The sequence below is a fragment of the Pecten maximus genome, chromosome 9 (genome assembly GCF_902652985.1).
Source record: "Pecten maximus chromosome 9, xPecMax1.1, whole genome shotgun sequence".
In the NCBI taxonomy this organism is placed as follows: Eukaryota; Metazoa; Mollusca; class Bivalvia; order Pectinida; family Pectinidae; genus Pecten; species Pecten maximus.
In genome coordinates this window covers 22,707,302-22,726,155 of record NC_047023.1, presented here as the reverse complement: position 1 = coordinate 22,726,155, position 18,854 = coordinate 22,707,302, and the positions used below count along the sequence as shown (strand labels likewise).

Sequence of the window (18,854 nt, the reverse complement as noted above, 5' to 3'; positions counted from 1 at the left end):
ACACGATGTGAGATAAGTTTAAATAGTGGATTATACTCAAGTCTGATTAACAGTATACATTATGTACTATAGCATAACAGCATATAATCAGAAATCAACGACTAATCCAAGACAGGTTTATACTACTGGTATAGTGACAGACATGTATGTAAACTTCCCAGTCCTTGTTTGTTGCAATTGATTTAATCTAATTGCACACTATTTTTTTCCTGTATACTATTTGTTATCTATGTGAAGGACACAGAAAAAACCTCCCCTTGATTATACTACACCACAGTGATTATTTCGACCCTAGGACCGAGGACTTCAGTTTGAAATATGCCGCAGTATTACAGAGCAGTCTTTGGGATATGAAGCATTTTAATTCAGCCAGGGATCATGCTTTCATAATAATAGAAGTTCTTAAACTAAGGGGATTTACACCTGAATACGTTCTTTATACATAACTAAAGGGACATAACTCTTAACAATACTCACCCTGAATAACCAGCGTCTGGTGTTGCCATAAAGTTATTATTGTTGTTGATCAACGCTTCGTTGATCTTCTTAGCTTTTTTCTGGGCACCATCTCGTGGCAGCGATGGTGTTTTGTCACTGAGGCGACGAGATCGGCGGTTAGCTGAAAAACAAGAAAATGTTGATGAATATCTTTATTCAGCTGAATGTGTTCAACCACATATGTCTACTTGAGCATCGACTATTTAGTATTAGTAAGCTGTTCTGTCTTATGTGATTACATGTGCGTATATAAACAACCATGCTTCTAAATACATTTTGTAATGACACACATTTAATAAAGTCAGACACTGTTTGTGTATTCAGACCAAAGGAAATCGGTCGTTGAGCCATATAGTGGAATAGACATGCACATTGTAACTTGTTTCTCTCTTTCGTGCAATACATGTAACCAAAATGAGTTCGCGATCGGCTATAGTTATATCATAATAACTATAGTAGACACTTGAAGTAGGCCATATTGGGTTAAATATTCTTTAATCAGCTGTCATCAATGACCCGTATTTGGTGCAGACAATGCAGTGATCTGACTGGTGTTGATATGTTTTCATTCATCATGTATTTCATACAACATAAGAGTTAAACCCTAATTTATTAGTCAGGTACAAAACCTAATTAGAGACTAAGATGAGGATAGAAAGGTACAAGGTTCAGCTGTATTAAAGTCAGGCACAGCCGATAGGACTAATTTGCTTTAATATGAAGACATTCGATGGTTGTAATCACCCTTACCTTTGTGTTGAGTACATTTTTAGATATATAATCTTTTTTTTTTATTTTCATCCTCCTAACCTCTAACACTGATCAAATTTGGAGGCTGGAGAAATGCAAGTTTTATCTACAGTTAGGCGGGTACTTACCAAGACTAGGAGGGTTGGATGTGGGTGGGGGTGGAGCCCCTCGTGATGGAGGAGGTGCTGTAGGAGCAGATCTGCTTGGTGGATTTTTCCTTCTCAAAGTACCATTACTGACATGCATTTTCTTTTTTCCAGGCCCTGCAAAACAAACCAATAGATCAGTTTGAAACATCAGTTAGCAAAATCATAAAAATCCAAAAGTTGTTCTAAAATCTGTTCTGTCTGTTACATATCTGTTATATATTAAATTAAAACAAGCATACTGAGAATAGCTACAGCAATACATGATCCCTACTGGCCTCCACCTGCTATTACACTGGAATGATTTTTAAAGAACAGCGACCTTGACCTTGACCCAACAACCTGAAAGTCAAACTGTCAAAGATGTCATGGTCCTTTGTAATTGTGTGAAGTCTGATCAAAATCTCTTAAGCAATGAAGCTACTAGAGTGCTGACAAACTTTGGTTTTACGAACACATTTCAATATCTATGTACAGATGAAGAAGAAACTTATCGTCCCTTTCGGTTTCACTGGGTGGTGACTAAAAATGAATAGAAAATGGTTAGGTTTCACCGGGTGGCGACTAAAAATGAATAGAAAATGGTTCAGTTTCACCGGGTGGCGACTTAAAATTAATAGAAAATGGTTTGGTTTCACTGGGTGACAACTAAAAATTAATTAGAAAATGGTATAAAAACAGCCAACTTACGAGAGTCCTTAGGAAGGCCTGGTCCTATGGTAACATTGAGCACTTTACTGGACGGCTTCATCACAGCTACGTCCTGTGGCTGTCCAAGTTTACTAAACTTGATACTCCTTGTACCGCCTCCTCCCCAGCCTTCCTTCTTTATTGGAAACTCTATCCTGTAATAAATCCATGAAAATATTGGTGCTGCGACCAGGATTTCTAAGAGTAACTTTTTAATCTAAAAACTATCAAATCTGACATTCATTAAGACAAAATAGTCAGCAAGGATATGGTAGCTATTTTTAAGAAAAGGATAACAACATTATGTTCAACAAGAGAGGAAGTCTTAATACTCACAGATTGTATCAGAATGATATCTGAATACCCAGGAGTCAGATAAGATAACATATCATAGTAGATAGTCAAGGGTCACATTAGACAAGAAATCTTAATACCAGCAGTCAGATTACACAGGATGTCACAATACCCTAGGGCCAGATTAGACAGGATGTCAGAATACTCATCAGGGGTCGGATTAAACAGAATATCATAATACCTTGGGGTCAGTTTACACAGGTATTGTCATAATACTCAGGGGTCAGATTATACAGGATATGATAATACTTAGGATCAGATTAGACAGGATATAATAATACCCATGGTTCAGATTAGACAGAATATCATAATGATAGCTGGTGAAATAAGACAGAATACCATAACACTCAGGGGTCAGATTTCACAGGTTATCTATCAAAACTCTCAGATGCCAGATTGGACAGATTTCAGTATCCTTCATACATTATTTTTTAATATCATGTTTGGTGCTATAAACATGGCACTATCTATTCTCTATCACGGTCCTTTTTATCTTTTAGGAGGGATTTTGGTTTGGTTTGTTTTTGTTTAACGTCCTATTAACAGCCAGGGTCATTTAAGGACGTGCCAGGTTTTGGAGGTGGAGGAAAGCCGGAGTACCCTGAAAACCACAGGCCTACAGTCAGTACCTGGCAACTGCCCCACGTAGGTTTCGAACTCGCAACCCAGAGGTGGAGGGCTAGTGTTAAAGTGTCTGGACACCTTAACCACTCGGCCACCACGGCCCGAAGAGGGAACAAGATTTCCTCCCAAGAGGAGATAATCAGTAACCCCTATTGGGCATGTTCCTTAGGGTATCTTTCCTTTCTTTGCTCTCTTTGTTTCCCAGAATGGATATTTGTTTCAAACACATAAAAGAACTGCAAAGAAAAGTTTGATTTTTTTTCCCTACAAGTGCAGATTCCCAATCTGAGGAATTAACCTCAATTTTATTATATTTACAAGCTAACCGATAATAAGTATTTATACATTCAAGTATTTAAAAAGTAAAAATTGAAGTAATCCAGACGATTGATACATTTATTATGAGGTGTTTACTAAAGGATACGATAATAACGTGACCCTGGGGTCAGGGTCTGTTGAGAGTAGCCAGATCACACCTGCAGACCAGTCAATTTTAAACACATATGCACCCTGTACATGAGAAGTACAAATATGCTTGATAGAACTATCCCGTGAAGTAATTCGACTATGTTTGAGAAGATGAATTATTTATATGTCCATATCCAAAAACTGTAAAACGAAAGTAGATCTTGCCAACTACATATAGATTACGATACGATCGATAGCTATGAATTAAATCAATGTTACTTTCCATTGTAATTTAGCACAATGGTGTCTCAAAAATTGCGAAAATAATCCGGTAATGTTTAATGGTCTTCTGTTTTTATTATCGTGGTGTTTTCTGGGTCACGTTCTACAGCTAATGGACCGAAGTGTTATCCACTCCAAACCTCCACTTATCGACTATAGATGCCTGATTCTATAGCAAGTGGGCTTCATACGTCATCAAATTCATTTCCCGCGAAATTACTGTGAAATCTAAAACAGCTCTTTAAATGAAATGAAGAAAAAGAAATAGAAAACGTCTAAATAAAAGCATCGTGATCAGTATTGAATACAACGTTAAAGTTCATTGTAAATAATTGCTACTATTTGCCAATCTAAAGCATAAGTAATTTAAATCAAATTATTTTAAAATCCATATTTCGTTTCTATTATAATCTTAAAATTTGTATCACAAGATCATTTAGAAGCTTTGCAGTATTTACTCTTCCAAACGCACAGATGCTTTGATTTTAACAAAGATGGCGACCTGAAGCTGCGAGGCGGTTTGGATTGGAATTGAAATGCGTATATTTCGGCAAGTAAACATCGTACAATGTTCCCGTATGGTCAGATCATCTAATTTTGTCATTATGTATTCAGAACAGTTGTTGTTTAGTCGCTACGGTCATTAACATAAAAATTCGGATTATTATATAAATACTTATTTAATTATAAATAAAGAAGGGAATTTTCGGACGAAATTATTTGGCCAGTTTTGGCAAATATTCAGAATCGACAGAGTCCGGTTTGGACAGAGTGCACTGTATAAGTATACGTGAATTATAGACAAGAAACTCACACGTCGCTGAACTGTGTCCGAAGCTCCTTACTGGTTTTGTCTTTGTAGCGTTTCGACAGTGTGGACAGGAATTCTGTCTTGAATACTGATTCCAGTAAACTAGCATAGTCATTCTGTATATGTAGGACGAACAGGTCATCCTGTAGGGTACTGCAACAAACAAAATTCAACTGTTAGAATGCTTAAACTGTGTTGTAAATAGAGAATCTTACATGAGTGGCTTTGTCCAATAGAATTTATTAAACAAGTTCAATAAATTTCATAGGCCATAGGAATGAGTGTAAGATTCCATTGATCATATAACTACTCATCGTCGGAAACCTACAGTTGATTGCACTACGCTACGCTACACTTATCATTGATGCGTAGCATAGTGCAATCAACCATGGGCTATTGACGATGATAACAACTAATTATGGGAATCTAATATAAGAGCAAAAAACTTTCAATTTTAGTTTCTATATAAGGCAAGTGAAATCCAGCTTGGATGAGGCATTTCCATCTACCAAGACAATCACGCCACATCACATATTTATTATAACATTACAATGGTGTTATTACACGTGTCTTATGATAGTAATGACATGGCCGTATGACATGGCAGAACAAGCCAGTTATGTGATAAATGATTTTAATCCTCTGTAAAACTTCGCTAATAATAATTCATTTCTATACAATGTATTAATTTTATTCTTCATACCCATGTGTTATATGACAATAATTGTTTTTTGTTCTGATTTAGAAAGTAAGACCTTTTTATTGGTAGGCAAAACAAATTTTGATATAATTTTGAAGTTTCTGTTTTCTCTCAAGTACTTACCTCAAACAGACATGACTTATATCTTCAAGCGGAATACTTCGTTTTATTACTTCAATCATTGTTCCCTTGTCAGGCCCCTTCTTAATCTGAAAAATAATTTTCTTTAATTAATAATATGACCGACTAAGGATGCAACAATTACCCTTGGACATTCCTCCCTAGTGGTGTCTACTAAAGAGTTGGCGTATTTAGTAGGATACAACAATTACCCTTGGACATTCCTCCCTAGTGGTGTCTACTAAAGAGTTGTTGTATCTAGTAGGATACAACAATTACCCTTGGACACTACTCCCTAGTGGTGTCATGGTAAAGAGTTGGTATATCTAGTAGGATACAACAATTACCCTTGGACATTGCTCCCTAGTGGTGTCATGGTAAAGAGTTGGTATATCTAGTAGGATACAACAATTACCCTTGGACATTGCTCCCTAGTGGTGTCATGGTAAAGAGTTGGTATATCTAGTAGGATACAACAATTACCCTTGGACATTACTCCCTAGTGGTGTCATGGTAAAGAGTTGGTGTATTTAGTAGTATTCCAATCAGTTTGAAGTGTGATTTGAAGTTGAAATGGAGTGCCTTCCCTACATGGACAGCTACAGTAACTGTCTTTTTACCGGTCAGTTTATATTTAAATTTTCTTTAATTCATTTTTAATCTTGCTTCCTGATAATTTCTTAAACAAAAGCCAACGTTCATATATTTACAACTCAAAAAATGTGACTGTTTACAATTTATTAGACAGTAAAATTATGATGGATAATTGAAAACCTATACCTTCAGATCAACAACAACATTAGTGTACACAATACATTCTATAAGTAGATATAGAGCATTACATACGGTATATAAACAAGAATTTTTGACCTGTGCCCTGTCTGAGCCTCACACTCAATATCGCAGCACCGAAACACCTGGAAGTATCTCTAGCTGCTTGACCACTAGGCAACAATACAATACAAAATATGTTTACAGACGTATTTATACACAACACACCAAAACAGTATGAAAGTCAAAAATTTATTGAATGGAACCAAAAACTTGTTCAGGCTCATATTAAATATTATCTAAAGGTTTTGGCATTCTTAGGGGCTGCTCATTCTTACAACTAAATAACATCAACTAACAATATTACATAATAAATTTTTACTCGCTACTCAAAAGATACACCTAAACAATTAAGATACTAATTATACTATAGGGGCATGCAACCCCCAAGCTAGAGCGATCATAGCTTAGCTAGCTATGACTAATAGAGAGGAGAGAAACCTAGCTTGAGCGACCTCAAGCCACAGAGTAAGCAGTTGGTAGCTAAAAAGCAGGCAGTTCTGCTAAGACTGTTTCAGATGGGGCGACCCCCGAGCTTGGGCGATCCCAAGCATATCATCTACATAAGAAATAAATACACAAAATATGATATAATGAATTGGGGGCAAGAAATTCCCCGAATTTAAAAGCGCTAATATCACGGCGTGATAAATTCATTACTGTGAGTGATATCCTCTAACTATTCCTTACTAAGAAGAGCAGCCCAAAATAAAAATAAAAATGTGACAGCTTGCATTGTAACAAAATAAAGCTTATAATTAACCAACACAGATGTACAAAAAGGTGCTGCGAGCCGGCTGCCCCAACCTGAATCAGGGAGGTAGGTTTATCCAATGCTCAGACCAGCTTGCCAGGTGTTGTCTCACCATGAGGCCTTACTTACCCCTAAACAAATGAGCCCGAAACAAGTAAAAAAGACATGTAATAAATATAAATATTATAAGTAAACACATATAATAAAAACAACATATACACATGAAAAGTACAGGCAATCAAAACAAAACAACAGTATATAAATATTAAAAGGTAATTATAATATAATATAAACAATTATACACAAACCACAGTAAAGAAAACTGCAAATTATCAAAGGTGGAGGTGGGGCGGATGGTGGATGATGAATAAAACACTGCTGCTACAAATAATCACGCTGCTTGAAAATGAATGCAGGTGGCGCTATCCCCTGACGTATTTCCATTGGTCAAGAACATCACGTGATCAAAGGCGCGAGGTTAGAAATAGATATTTACTAACATGAAGACTGTGACGGGGTTTTTAAATGTTGTGTACAAACAACTATTTAGTAAACAAAATATCATTTTATACACAACACACCAAAACAGTATGAAAGTCAAAAATTTATTGAATGGAACCAAAAACTTGTTCAGGCTCATATTAAATATTATCTAAAGGTTTTGGCATTCTTAGGGGCTGCTCATTCTTACAACTAAATAACATCAACTAACAATATTACATAATAAATTTTTACTCGCTACTCAAAAGATACACCTAAACAATTAAGATACTAATTATACTATAGGGGCATGCAACCCCCAAGCTAGAGCGATCATAGCTTAGCTAGCTATGACTAATAGAGAGGAGAGAAACCTAGCTTGAGCGACCTCAAGCCACAGAGTAAGCAGTTGGTAGCTAAAAAGCAGGCAGTTCTGCTAAGACTGTTTCAGATGGGGCGACCCCCGAGCTTGGGCGATCCCAAGCATATCATCTACATAAGAAATAAATACACAAAATATGATATAATGAATTGGGGGCAAGAAATTCCCCGAATTTAAAAGCCAAATCGAAGAGGTTACAATAAAGTAACCGAATGAGAGCCCCCAAGAAAGAAATTATGTGTAAGAAGGATATGACAATGTAATATTTTTAAGAGTGTAGATAAAGTGAATCGATGATGAACTAGAAAATTATTGATTATAATCAGTACAACTAAGCACAAATTTGCCTATAGAAATTAATGCACCGTATTACATATATACACACATAATTATCATATGCTCTAAAATGAGACATTAAGAAGTTAAATGTGGTCAGTGGCACAGTAACTGGTATAAAGCTTGCAGATAAACCAAGTAATGACAAGAGTTCAAATGATTGAAAGGTTATATCACGTATGGAATAAAGCTGAAAAAGAGAGGAAAAACATACCTAATACTATAAAGTGAGATAGTATTTAAAGGAGCACTAGATTCTGCGTCTGTGAATGAGACAGATGCAAGAACTACATCCTTCTGATGGAGGTCTAATTAAGGAAACAGTGCCAATGATAAAGTGTTAAGGATGGTAATTAGGTACTGGGAACGCACCCTGAAGATGTAAGAGGATAACAAGCTCCGTATGTCAACTATATCTACTAATAATAGACAAAGAAAGGGTTGCAGATGTCCTAAGAAAGTCAACAAACTGGTTGCCAAGACTAAGGAACTTACATACACAGAACAGGTAGTTATAATGAACCTGCCAACACTCAAACTGATTACGATGCATAAAAGGAGATACGATTAAAGTTATAAGTACTTAATGCAATAAGGATACTGAATGTAGTACAGGGCTTATACAGCTAACTTAAATAAACAAGATGTGAGTATTCCGAGAAACACCCAGAGAAGAGACTTGACTCTGTCGGACTCCAGAGAAGCAGCTTGACTCCAGGTATTTCACAGTGAAGAAAGAAATTGAGTACTCAAAACTAAAGAAGGGGCTTGACTCTACTGAACAGCAGAAATACAATAAGGATACTGAATGGTGTACAGGGCTTAAACAGCTAACTTAAATTAACAAGACTTGAGTATTTGGAGAAACACCCAGAGAAGAAACTTGGCTCTGATGAACTCCAGAGAAGCAACTTGACTCCAGGTATTTCACGGTGAAGAAAGAAAATGGAGTACTCGAAACTTATAGAAGGAGCTTGACTCTACTGAACCGCAGAGAAGCAACTTGACTCTAAAATGCCTGACTTAGAGAAGAAGCTTGACTCTACTTGACAGCAGAGAAGCAACTTGACTCTAAAATGCTTGACTTAGAGAAGAAGCTTGACTCTACTTGACAGCAGAGAAGCAACTTGACTCTAAAATGCCTGACTTAGAGAAGAAGCTTGACTCTACTTGACAGCAGAGAAGCAACTTGACTCTAAATCATTCATACTGAAAGGTCCTACTAGAGAAGAAGCTTGACCCTACTGAGCCATAGAGAAGCGACTTGACTCTAGTACCCCTGTAGTGACAAACTTGACTCCTATGTGCTACTGAGAATACCCTTGGCTCAGAGTCGCAGTGACTCATGAGAAGAGACTTGACTCGCAGACACAGCTGAGAAGACCCTTGACTCTTGAGTTGTGATTACTCATGAGAAGAGTTTTGACTCATGATTGGAGAAGCGATGACATGACTGCATAAACTAACGAATCAAAACACAGCGAAGTAGTAGCTGGTGGCATGACAAACTTGACTCCTAAGTGCTACTGAGAAGACCCTTGGCTCTGAGGCTCAGTGACTCGTGAGAAGAGACTTGACTCGCAGACACAGCTGAGAAGAGTTTTGACTCTGAGTGTGATTACTCATGAGAAGAATTTTGACTCATGATTGGAGAAGCAAAGACCTGACTACGTAAGCTAACGAATCAAAACACAGCGAAGTAGTAGGTAGCTAGTGCGGGACACTCTTGACGAAGTGCTACTGAGAAGACTACATACTTGAGTCGCAGTGACTCATGAGAAGAGACTTGACTCGCAAACACAGCTGAGAAAACCCTTGACTCTTGAGTTGTGATTACTCATGAGAAGAGTTTTGACTCATGATTGGAGAAGCGATGACATGACTGCATAAACTAACGAATCAAAACACAGCGAAGTAGTAGCTGGTGGCATGACAAACTTGACTCCTAAGTGCTACTGAGACGACCCTTGGCTCCGAGTCTCAGTGACTCGTGAGAAGAGACTTGACTCGCAGACACAGCTGAGAAGAGTTTTGACTCTGAGTGTGATTACTCATGAGAAGAGTTTTGACTCATGATTGGAGAAGCAAGACCTGACTACGTAAGCTAACGAATCAAAACACAGCGAAGTAGTAGGAAGCTAGTGCGGGACACTCTTGACTAAGTGCTACTGAGAAGACTACATACTTTGAGTCGCAGTGACTCATGAGAAGAGACTTGACTCGCAGACACAGCTGAGAAAACCCTTGACTCTTGAGTTGTGATTACTCATGAGAAGAGTTTTGACTCATGATTGGAGAAGCGATGACATGACTGCATAAACTAACGAATCAAAACACAGCGAAGTAGTAGCTGGTGGCATGACAAACTTGACTCCTAAGTGCTACTGAGAAGACCCTTGGCTCCGAGTCTCAGTGACTCGTGAGAAGAAACTTGACACGCAGACACAGCTGAGAAGACCCTTGACTTCGAGTTATGACAACTCAAGAGAAGAGTGACTTGATTGTGGTTGAAGACATGACCTGATTACCCACAAAATAAACAAATAAAACATGGCATAGGTTGGTGGCTATTGTAAGGAAAAACTTCACTTCTTATGGCTGCTGAGAAGATCCTAGACTTTAAGTTGTGATTACTCATGAGATGAGTGACTTGACTCGTAATAGAAGAGGCTTGATCTGACTGATAACTAATTAAACCTAGTACATGATAATAACAATCTAGTAACAGACTAAATAAAGTGAGGAAGAAACATCATCTCTATATATATCTATGACAAAGCTCTCCTTAACAGTTGCATAATATATTCCGCACAAGTATAAACAAGAATCTGTGACAAGTACAAGGAAAACAATAATGCTAGATACAGATAAAAGGTGTGACAGCTATGCCGTAAACCAATTATTTAGAAATATCTGTGACAAGTACATAGAAAACAGTAACGCTAGATACAGATAGAAGGTGTGAACGCGAAGATATAAATGTTTACTAGAGTAACAAGTATCGAGAATGCTCCTCTGATATCCACGCTGTAACCAAAGTCTGGTCAGGTACAACAAGTCAAAATAGACAGATTGATGAGTAATCTCACCGCTGAAAAGTCCAAGACAACTGAGTTGGAAGCATAGTAAGCTTATGCTACGATTTCCACTTTATCTGCATGTCGCTATCATCGGGAGATGGAAACGCATAATGTAGTTCGGTGAGTTTCCGAGTCGTCTGCATGTAGTTATCAAAGTTGTTCGTTGATTATCCGAGGAGTCTGCATGTCGTAATCGTCGGGAGATTGAAATTCCGACTAGTTAAGTTGTTCGGTTAGTTCCGAGTACACTGCATGTCGTAATATCGCGAGATGGAAATCTAGACTAATAATGTTGTACGTGTAGTTCCTTAATTATTTTTCCTTAAATCAGATAATTACCCCTACAAAATTAACCGTAAACGCCAAAGAAGACGATGCAATGCCCTACAGTGTTCGACAAGACATGGGCGCTGCCATCTTGAATCCCGCACGGAATCCTGGGATCGCGCACCAAGCTGCTGGTAGTGACGCGTTCCTGACCTGCTTGGCCGCCATGTTAGATGACCCGAGACGGTTTACAAACTGATGTCTTTCGATTTCCACTAGCACGAATAAGTCACACACAAAGTTAGATCCCGATAGCAAAGAAAACACATTGTGGTTGCATAAAGACTGTTAGGATCCAAATAGGAAATACACAGCTCGATGACGAATGACATTCGTCAATGTAAACTAAAGGAAATGTCCTCGACACACGTCGATAAAAAATGTAAACAAACACAACACACGTGTAAATACCGTTATTGGTGTGTACTTCACTGTCGTAGGAGACGACAACTCCAGGCAAAACACTCGTAAGTTCAAAAGTCAATAGGAGTTGTTGCGACGAAAGTAAACAATAGGAGAAAATAATGATGAATAAAACACTGCTGCTACAAATAATCACGCTGCTTGAAAATGAATGCAGGTGGCGCTATCCCCTGACGTATTTCCATTGGTCAAGAACATCACGTGATCAAAGGCGCGAGGTTAGAAATAGATATTTACTAACATGAAGACTGTGACGGGGTTTTTAAATGTTGTGTACAAACAACTATTTAGTAAACAAAATATCATCATGTATTATTCTTACATTTTGTCTTGAACAAATATTCTCTATCCATAAGAATTCATTAGAATTTGTAATCTGGTCATGAAAATATTCTTGTTGCTTTTTTGTATGAAGCAAAGACCTTTGTTATCCCTTAGACAAAACAAAGACCTTAAGTTTGTTATTCTTTATCTAAAACAAAGACCTTTGTTATTCTTTATTTAAAACAAAGACCTTTGTTAATCTTTATTTAAAACAAAGACCTTTGTTATTCTTTATTTAAAACAAAGACCTTTGTTATTCTTTATTTAAAACAAAGACCTTTGTTATTCTTTATTTAAAACAAAGACCTTTGTTATCCTTTATTCTTGGTATATCATGGGACAAACAACTAAGTATTCCATCAATGATGTCCAGAAGGGAGTCAATCATATTTTTCCTCTACTATAATATGAGTGACTGAATTACACCTTATCAATACTAATAACATTTTCAAACTCACCACTTCTCTTCCCACTAGGTAAACACTCTTAGCTGTGAGAATGAGATCTCGCTTTGCAATCTGTGGATAGAAAACAATTTGTACATCAGAGGTTTAACCAGGATATTCACAGTTAATCCAACACTCATATATTCTAAAGAAAAGACTCATATGCAGTCACTGTAATCAATATTAAGCTGTTCATAAAATATATCCATTTGTCAGCCATCATTTTCTGGAAACTGTCTTTTAGACCCGACTTGTTATGCGGAAAAATCCAAAATACATGTACACCAATTGTTGAAATATTGAAAAGTATTTTCAATTACATGTATACATATTTAATATTAAAACAGTGATAAAGATTGATAAACATTTAATCAAGCTCTGTATAGAGTAGGGAGACCAGGGATATTTGGGATTTTAATATATCTATAAATCATCCAATAATAATTTTTTATTTACCTAATATTGATTTAAAAGAAGTATTTTAAACTTTGAGAACTGTTTTGATTTTCATTATTATGCTATTAAACCTTTATCAACTGACCATAAATGCATGTATGCCTGGAACATTTTGGGTGGTCGGACACTAGGAATATCACACTTTTATTAAGGCAATTTCCCAACTTGGATTTGACAAGCTATTAGGGTCACCTACCCAAACTCTTGCATCCAACAAGGATGATTTGAATAGAAATCAAAATAATTTTTTTTTACCTTGAAACGTCTATCAAATTTAAGCACAGTATCTGCAAATTCCACGCGTTCACGTTTCCCTAGTAGGGCCCTGATGCCAGGGTGATCATCCAGGCCCAGATAATCCCCGACAAAGTTTCGGTTTATACTGAAGCGCCGTCTCTCCTTCTTCTGGAACAAGATGTCCGACGCTGCAAGGAAACAGTAATATATTTTAATTCTTGGGACTTTCAAAACAAGAAATGGTTGTATGTACCAGCCCCCGGGTCACCAAATATATAGCCTTCCCCTGGGTCCCCTCATGTATAGCCTTCCCCCGGGTCACCCCATGTATAGCCTTCCCCTGGGTCACCCCGTGTATAGCCTTCCCCTGGGTCACCCCATGTATAGCCTTCCCCTGGGTCACCCCATGTATAGCCTTCCCCTGGGTCACCCCATGTATAGCCTTCCCCTGGTCACCACATATATAGCCTTCCCCTAGGTCCCCTCATGTATAGCCTTCCCCTGGGTCCCCTCATGTATAGCCTTCCCCTGGGTCCCCTCATGTATAGCCTTCCCCTGGGTCCCCTCATGTATAGCCTTCCCCTGGGTCACCCCATATATAGCCCTTGATCTTATATTCTTTCCCTGATCTTGCACAGGAATATTTTCTCAGAGAAACACCAATATCCAAAATATTTACGCCACCAAATGACAAACGGCAGCTGAAAACTGCTCTCAAAATCTTTCATTCCAAACGCTTGAGTATCAACAACCATCAGACACACAATTTAATAATAACCAGTTTAAACTACACCTACCCTCTTCTCGGAGTTTGAAGTATGTTTTGCGGGCATGATAGCGACGGTATGCTTTCTGTATCTTCCTGGCATAGTGATCAAACTTCCGCTCTCTCATTTCTTCCAACAAAAATAGCTGTAATATAAATCATCAAGTAATGTAAATATCCCTGACACATTACAGTCAAGTTACTTATGAGTTTTCAAATCAACTACCTAGATATCTTCTACATGATAAAAACAAGTTATTGCCTACAATCTAAGCTTTGTATTTTGCACTAATACATCCTGAACATTTTATTTGCACTAACAAATATTTATGATGTGACAAAGGGATTCATCTTTTTCTAGACCAGAATAACTTCTGAATTAATATTACTTTAAAAGAGATTTTTGATGAAAAACAGTTTCCTTTCAATAAAGATACTCCACTGACAGTATAAAGAGAAAGAAATAAGAACTTCCCACTTACAGATTCAGGATTTTTGACGAAGACTTTGGTTTTGCCGAGCTGCCATTGGTCCTTGTCCATGTTAACTGTGTCCATGAGATGCTTGATTCCTTGTTTGGGGTCCCCACGCCAGGATGGCCATGTTTCCGTTGTCAAGATAGCATACCTGAAATTTTGTGGTGAAAATGAAATGCATTTTGTACATTAATTATATTTGAAAACAAGCATACTTGGTATAGTTAAAGCAATGCCTGCCCCCTATTGGCCCCCAGTTAAAACAATTACATTGACTTTGACCTTGACGATAATAATATAAGTTTAATGTGTTAGTTATTTGATGAAAACTGCAGCTCTAGATTCGAACATGGCCATACCTTCGTAAAAACTTTGAAAACTCCCTTCTGTATGCGAAACCAGCTCGGCGTACTCGTATATTCTCCTTCAGTCCCAAGTACTCGACCTGATGTTTCACCCTGCCACACAAACAAGGACATGTAAAAATATAACAATGTTATCCATATCAATTTAATTAAAATATATCATTACAAATGTCATTAAAAAATGTTTTAATCTAATTGGTTACTTGAAGGAATTTGATGGTTATTTGATGTCACCATGTGGTGTTATAAGTTTGTCGATTCATCGCATGTCCTACTATGTGTAACATCACTTTGTTTTTTTTAATTACATGTTGCAAAATTTTTGTTGATATATCCAATTTAAATCTGATAAAATTTCCTAACTTCTATCTTAAGACAGTACTGTAGGCTTATGGTACCTACCTGCTATCCTCAAAGTCCCTCGGCCTTTTTGTTTCATTGGGTTTGATGCAACGAATGTAATGGGGTGTACATCTCATTAAGGTATCTACCAGCTTGTTGGCTTGAGACTGAAAAAAGAGAAGAACTTGCCAGGTACAAACTTTAAGCTTACTCCTGATGTTAATCCTGATACCCTGGTTTGACCATAAACAAATACAGGATATTTTTCACACAAATGCTGTATTGTTACAGTATATCCATATAGCTTCAGTCTACAGATAAAATGAACCATTTAAATTCAAAATCATGTCAGGATGATGATATTTCAATTTTTGAACCGTGTATATTTTTTCAGTTTTTAAATGCGACCATTACAGTGATAAGGCTGTGAAATGTTGTGAATAATAAAGTGTTACAACAATTGATATCTGGGGAGGAAACAGCATTTCAGTAGCATTACGACTACGAAGTGAATACAGGATTCTAGATATGTGTTAAATGTACCTTTATCTTAGAGCTGGCTGTACTGGAGCGACCTTTGGTTTGTTTACTAACATCCTCTGGGAACAGGTTTCTGATATAGTCACTGAAACAAACATCACAGCCTCATCTATCAAACATTGCCATGGACAAAACTACTTGTGATAAATATAACCTTTATTTAACATCGCTCACAGGGTCAGTAATCAACCTCAGCTCTAGAGCTTTATCAAAGTGCCACTAAGGGAACAAATATTGTTTGGATGTTGGAGGAAAAGCCACTAACCCAAGAGATACCTACAGCAAGTGCATCTCGAACCCATGTTCTACGGTAGAGTGGTCTGAAGCTCAGGCATGAATGCACTCAACATGACAGCTTTCTACTGTCAACACATTAGTGATCACTGCTACCAAGGCACCCACATCTAAACAAGCTTAAGTTTGACCACAGATGGCTAAAATTTAATCAAAGATGGCTAAGTTTAACCAATGATGGCCAATGTTTAACCAATGATGGCCAAAGTTTAACCAATGATGGCTAAGTTTAACCAATGATGGCTACAATTTAACCAAAGATGGTTAAGTTTAACCAAAGATAAAGTTTAATCACAGATGGCTAAAATTTAATTGAAGATGGCTAAAATGTAATCAAAGATGGCTAAAGTTTAACCAAGGATGGCTAAGTTTAACCAATGATGGCCAAAGTTTAACCAAAGATAGCTAAAGAGTAACCAAAGATGGCTAAAATTTAAACAATGATGGCTTAGTTTAACCAAACATAGCTAAAGAGTAACCAAAGATGGCTAAAATTTAATTGAAGATGGATAAAATGTAATCAAAGATGGCTAAAGTTTGCTGAATTCAACCAAAAATAGCATACGTTTTACCAAACATGGCTGTATGATATTTTCTGCTGCTAAATATATTGTGCTAAAGGTTGAAGTTCCCTATTTCGTTCGGCTGGGTCTTTGTGGTCTACCAGGTACAGTGTAAAAGTGAAGAATATAAGGTCATCTTACTAGCTCAGGCTAGTGGGAATTTCCCTTTGAACTAGTGGTAGGATGTTTGACTTGAGAGTGAGAGGTTGCTAGTTCGAGCCCCAGTGTGGGCAGGGTATTTTTCATTACACCTTCCTTTTACACAGAAAACCATTACATACCTATAGTATAGCTACAGTTACTCAAGTGTTCTGCCTGAACTGTAGCAATATCTGATGTTAATCAAGATATAAACTTTAATTGTATCTTACATTAAATGATTTTATCCAAATCACTATCTTAAAGAATCAGGTACATACACGGTTAACATAACAAACAAAGTTATCAAGGGAGATAATTCACATGATGTAATCCTTAAACAAAACCACTTTTTTTTGTCAGAAGTAACTGTGACATTAAGTAGAACATGATATTCACAGTAAATGTGTTTTCAGCCTTCATATCCTAGCTGTGAACTTATTTATCTACATCATATTCTTATGAAAGTCATTTCTTAGAATGAAGTTTATTTATTTTCACACACATATTATACTTTTGATATATCTGTGTAAATATCTTACAATAGATCTACATGTATATTAAATCTTGACTTACTTATTACTTGACTGCATCAATTGTACGAGATCTTTGAACAATACATCCCTGTTTCTTTCACAGAAGCCATCCACATCATATGTCACCTTACAAAGAAAAAAAAACAGTACACAAGACGAAACGCTAATCATCGAAAGGCAAATGTTCTTTTCTTTTTGTTTTCACTTTGATAAAAATTAGTTAAATATCATGAAATAAACTGATGAGAAAGTTCACCAAAATTAATGTCCTGATTTGCAGAAAGCAGTCTGACTTCTACCTTTTATATAGATTGATTTTCAACTATTACTAGTTACACCAAAAACAAAAACTGACAATTCAATGGAATAGTACACTTTTAAACAATGATATAAATTTTAACAGCCCTATCATAAGACTGTCAGACAGCCATGTTTTACCTTGCCAGCGTAGTGATGTATGATGAAGCCCATTCCACTTGGCTGATAGTGGTCGTGTGTCCCGATACCAGCTCCAAGTTTCTGTAAGAACATGAATCAAGGCTTGATGTTTAGTATCTATTCAGATATATATCCAAACATTCCTATATACAAAAATAAATTCTCCCTACCAGAATATATAAAGTCAAGTCTGATGGAAGGAATTATTAAGTAAAAAAAAATAAATTCCTTTACTGGAACTACATGAAAGTCACAAAGCCTACTTCTTTTTTCTAATTCATATAGCCTGATGCTGCTATGATTGGTCACAAGGTGCAGAGAGCTGCTGATTGACCAATCAGAGAGCTGAACACATCTTCTCCACAAACTAGTGCAACATGGCCATCACACAGAAAAATTTTCATATTAGCGTATCAAGAAATTCAGACAAGGGATTGCTGTACAGTTATGGAGTTGGTAATGTATTATACATTGTGAAAGTCTGGCTGTCTTCAAATATTCATGTTCAGATAAGATGAATGCATCTTTAGAGATTTACAAACAATCAATAAATATTAAAAGTGGTTTTGAAAATTTGAAATAAGAAAATCAATGATTTTGTCACTTGGAGTTGGTTGGCTCCTTTTCAATTTACCTGTAACAGCGTACTGTCTGCTCCCTCCGACACTGCATGCATAGTGGCACACACGTCATCAAGGATACACATAATGCCGGGTGGCTGTTTGGTCTCTATGACATCACAGACGACTTTGTTGTTGAAGTATTCGATGGGTGTCCACTTTATCCCTTCCTGTACATACTCCTCCTGTAATGAGAGTCGTGTTGGTTACAGATGTTCTTTTCCATGTGATGGTTGGTTTTTAAATTACCTTTATTTCAATGGAGTTGATTTTCAAAAAATTCAAAAAGAAGCAATGCTATAGAAGAGATAATAATG

At 36.9% G+C, this 18,854-nt stretch overlaps 1 protein-coding gene across 3 annotated transcripts in view; it reads right to left on the bottom strand.

Annotated features, from left to right (window-relative positions):
- Positions 1 to 18,854, bottom strand: part of LOC117334978 (unconventional myosin-Ie-like) — a 51,246-nt gene that overhangs the window by 13,193 nt on the left and 19,199 nt on the right. For all 3 annotated transcript variants that reach the window (XM_033894854.1, XM_033894852.1, XM_033894855.1), the window contains exons 13-27: positions 18,552 to 18,722; positions 17,918 to 17,998; positions 17,520 to 17,605; positions 15,952 to 16,033; positions 15,469 to 15,575; positions 15,061 to 15,159; positions 14,708 to 14,852; positions 14,257 to 14,371; positions 13,478 to 13,647; positions 12,779 to 12,838; positions 5,387 to 5,472; positions 4,567 to 4,716; positions 2,085 to 2,239; positions 1,377 to 1,511; positions 478 to 619 (exon numbers count right to left, since the gene is read on the bottom strand). In XM_033894854.1, the coding sequence (XP_033750745.1) occupies positions 478 to 619; positions 1,377 to 1,511; positions 2,085 to 2,239; positions 4,567 to 4,716; positions 5,387 to 5,472; positions 12,779 to 12,838; positions 13,478 to 13,647; positions 14,257 to 14,371; positions 14,708 to 14,852; positions 15,061 to 15,159; positions 15,469 to 15,575; positions 15,952 to 16,033; positions 17,520 to 17,605; positions 17,918 to 17,998; positions 18,552 to 18,722 (1,784 nt within the window). The remainder of the gene's footprint in view (positions 1 to 477; positions 620 to 1,376; positions 1,512 to 2,084; positions 2,240 to 4,566; positions 4,717 to 5,386; positions 5,473 to 12,778; positions 12,839 to 13,477; positions 13,648 to 14,256; positions 14,372 to 14,707; positions 14,853 to 15,060; positions 15,160 to 15,468; positions 15,576 to 15,951; positions 16,034 to 17,519; positions 17,606 to 17,917; positions 17,999 to 18,551; positions 18,723 to 18,854) is intronic.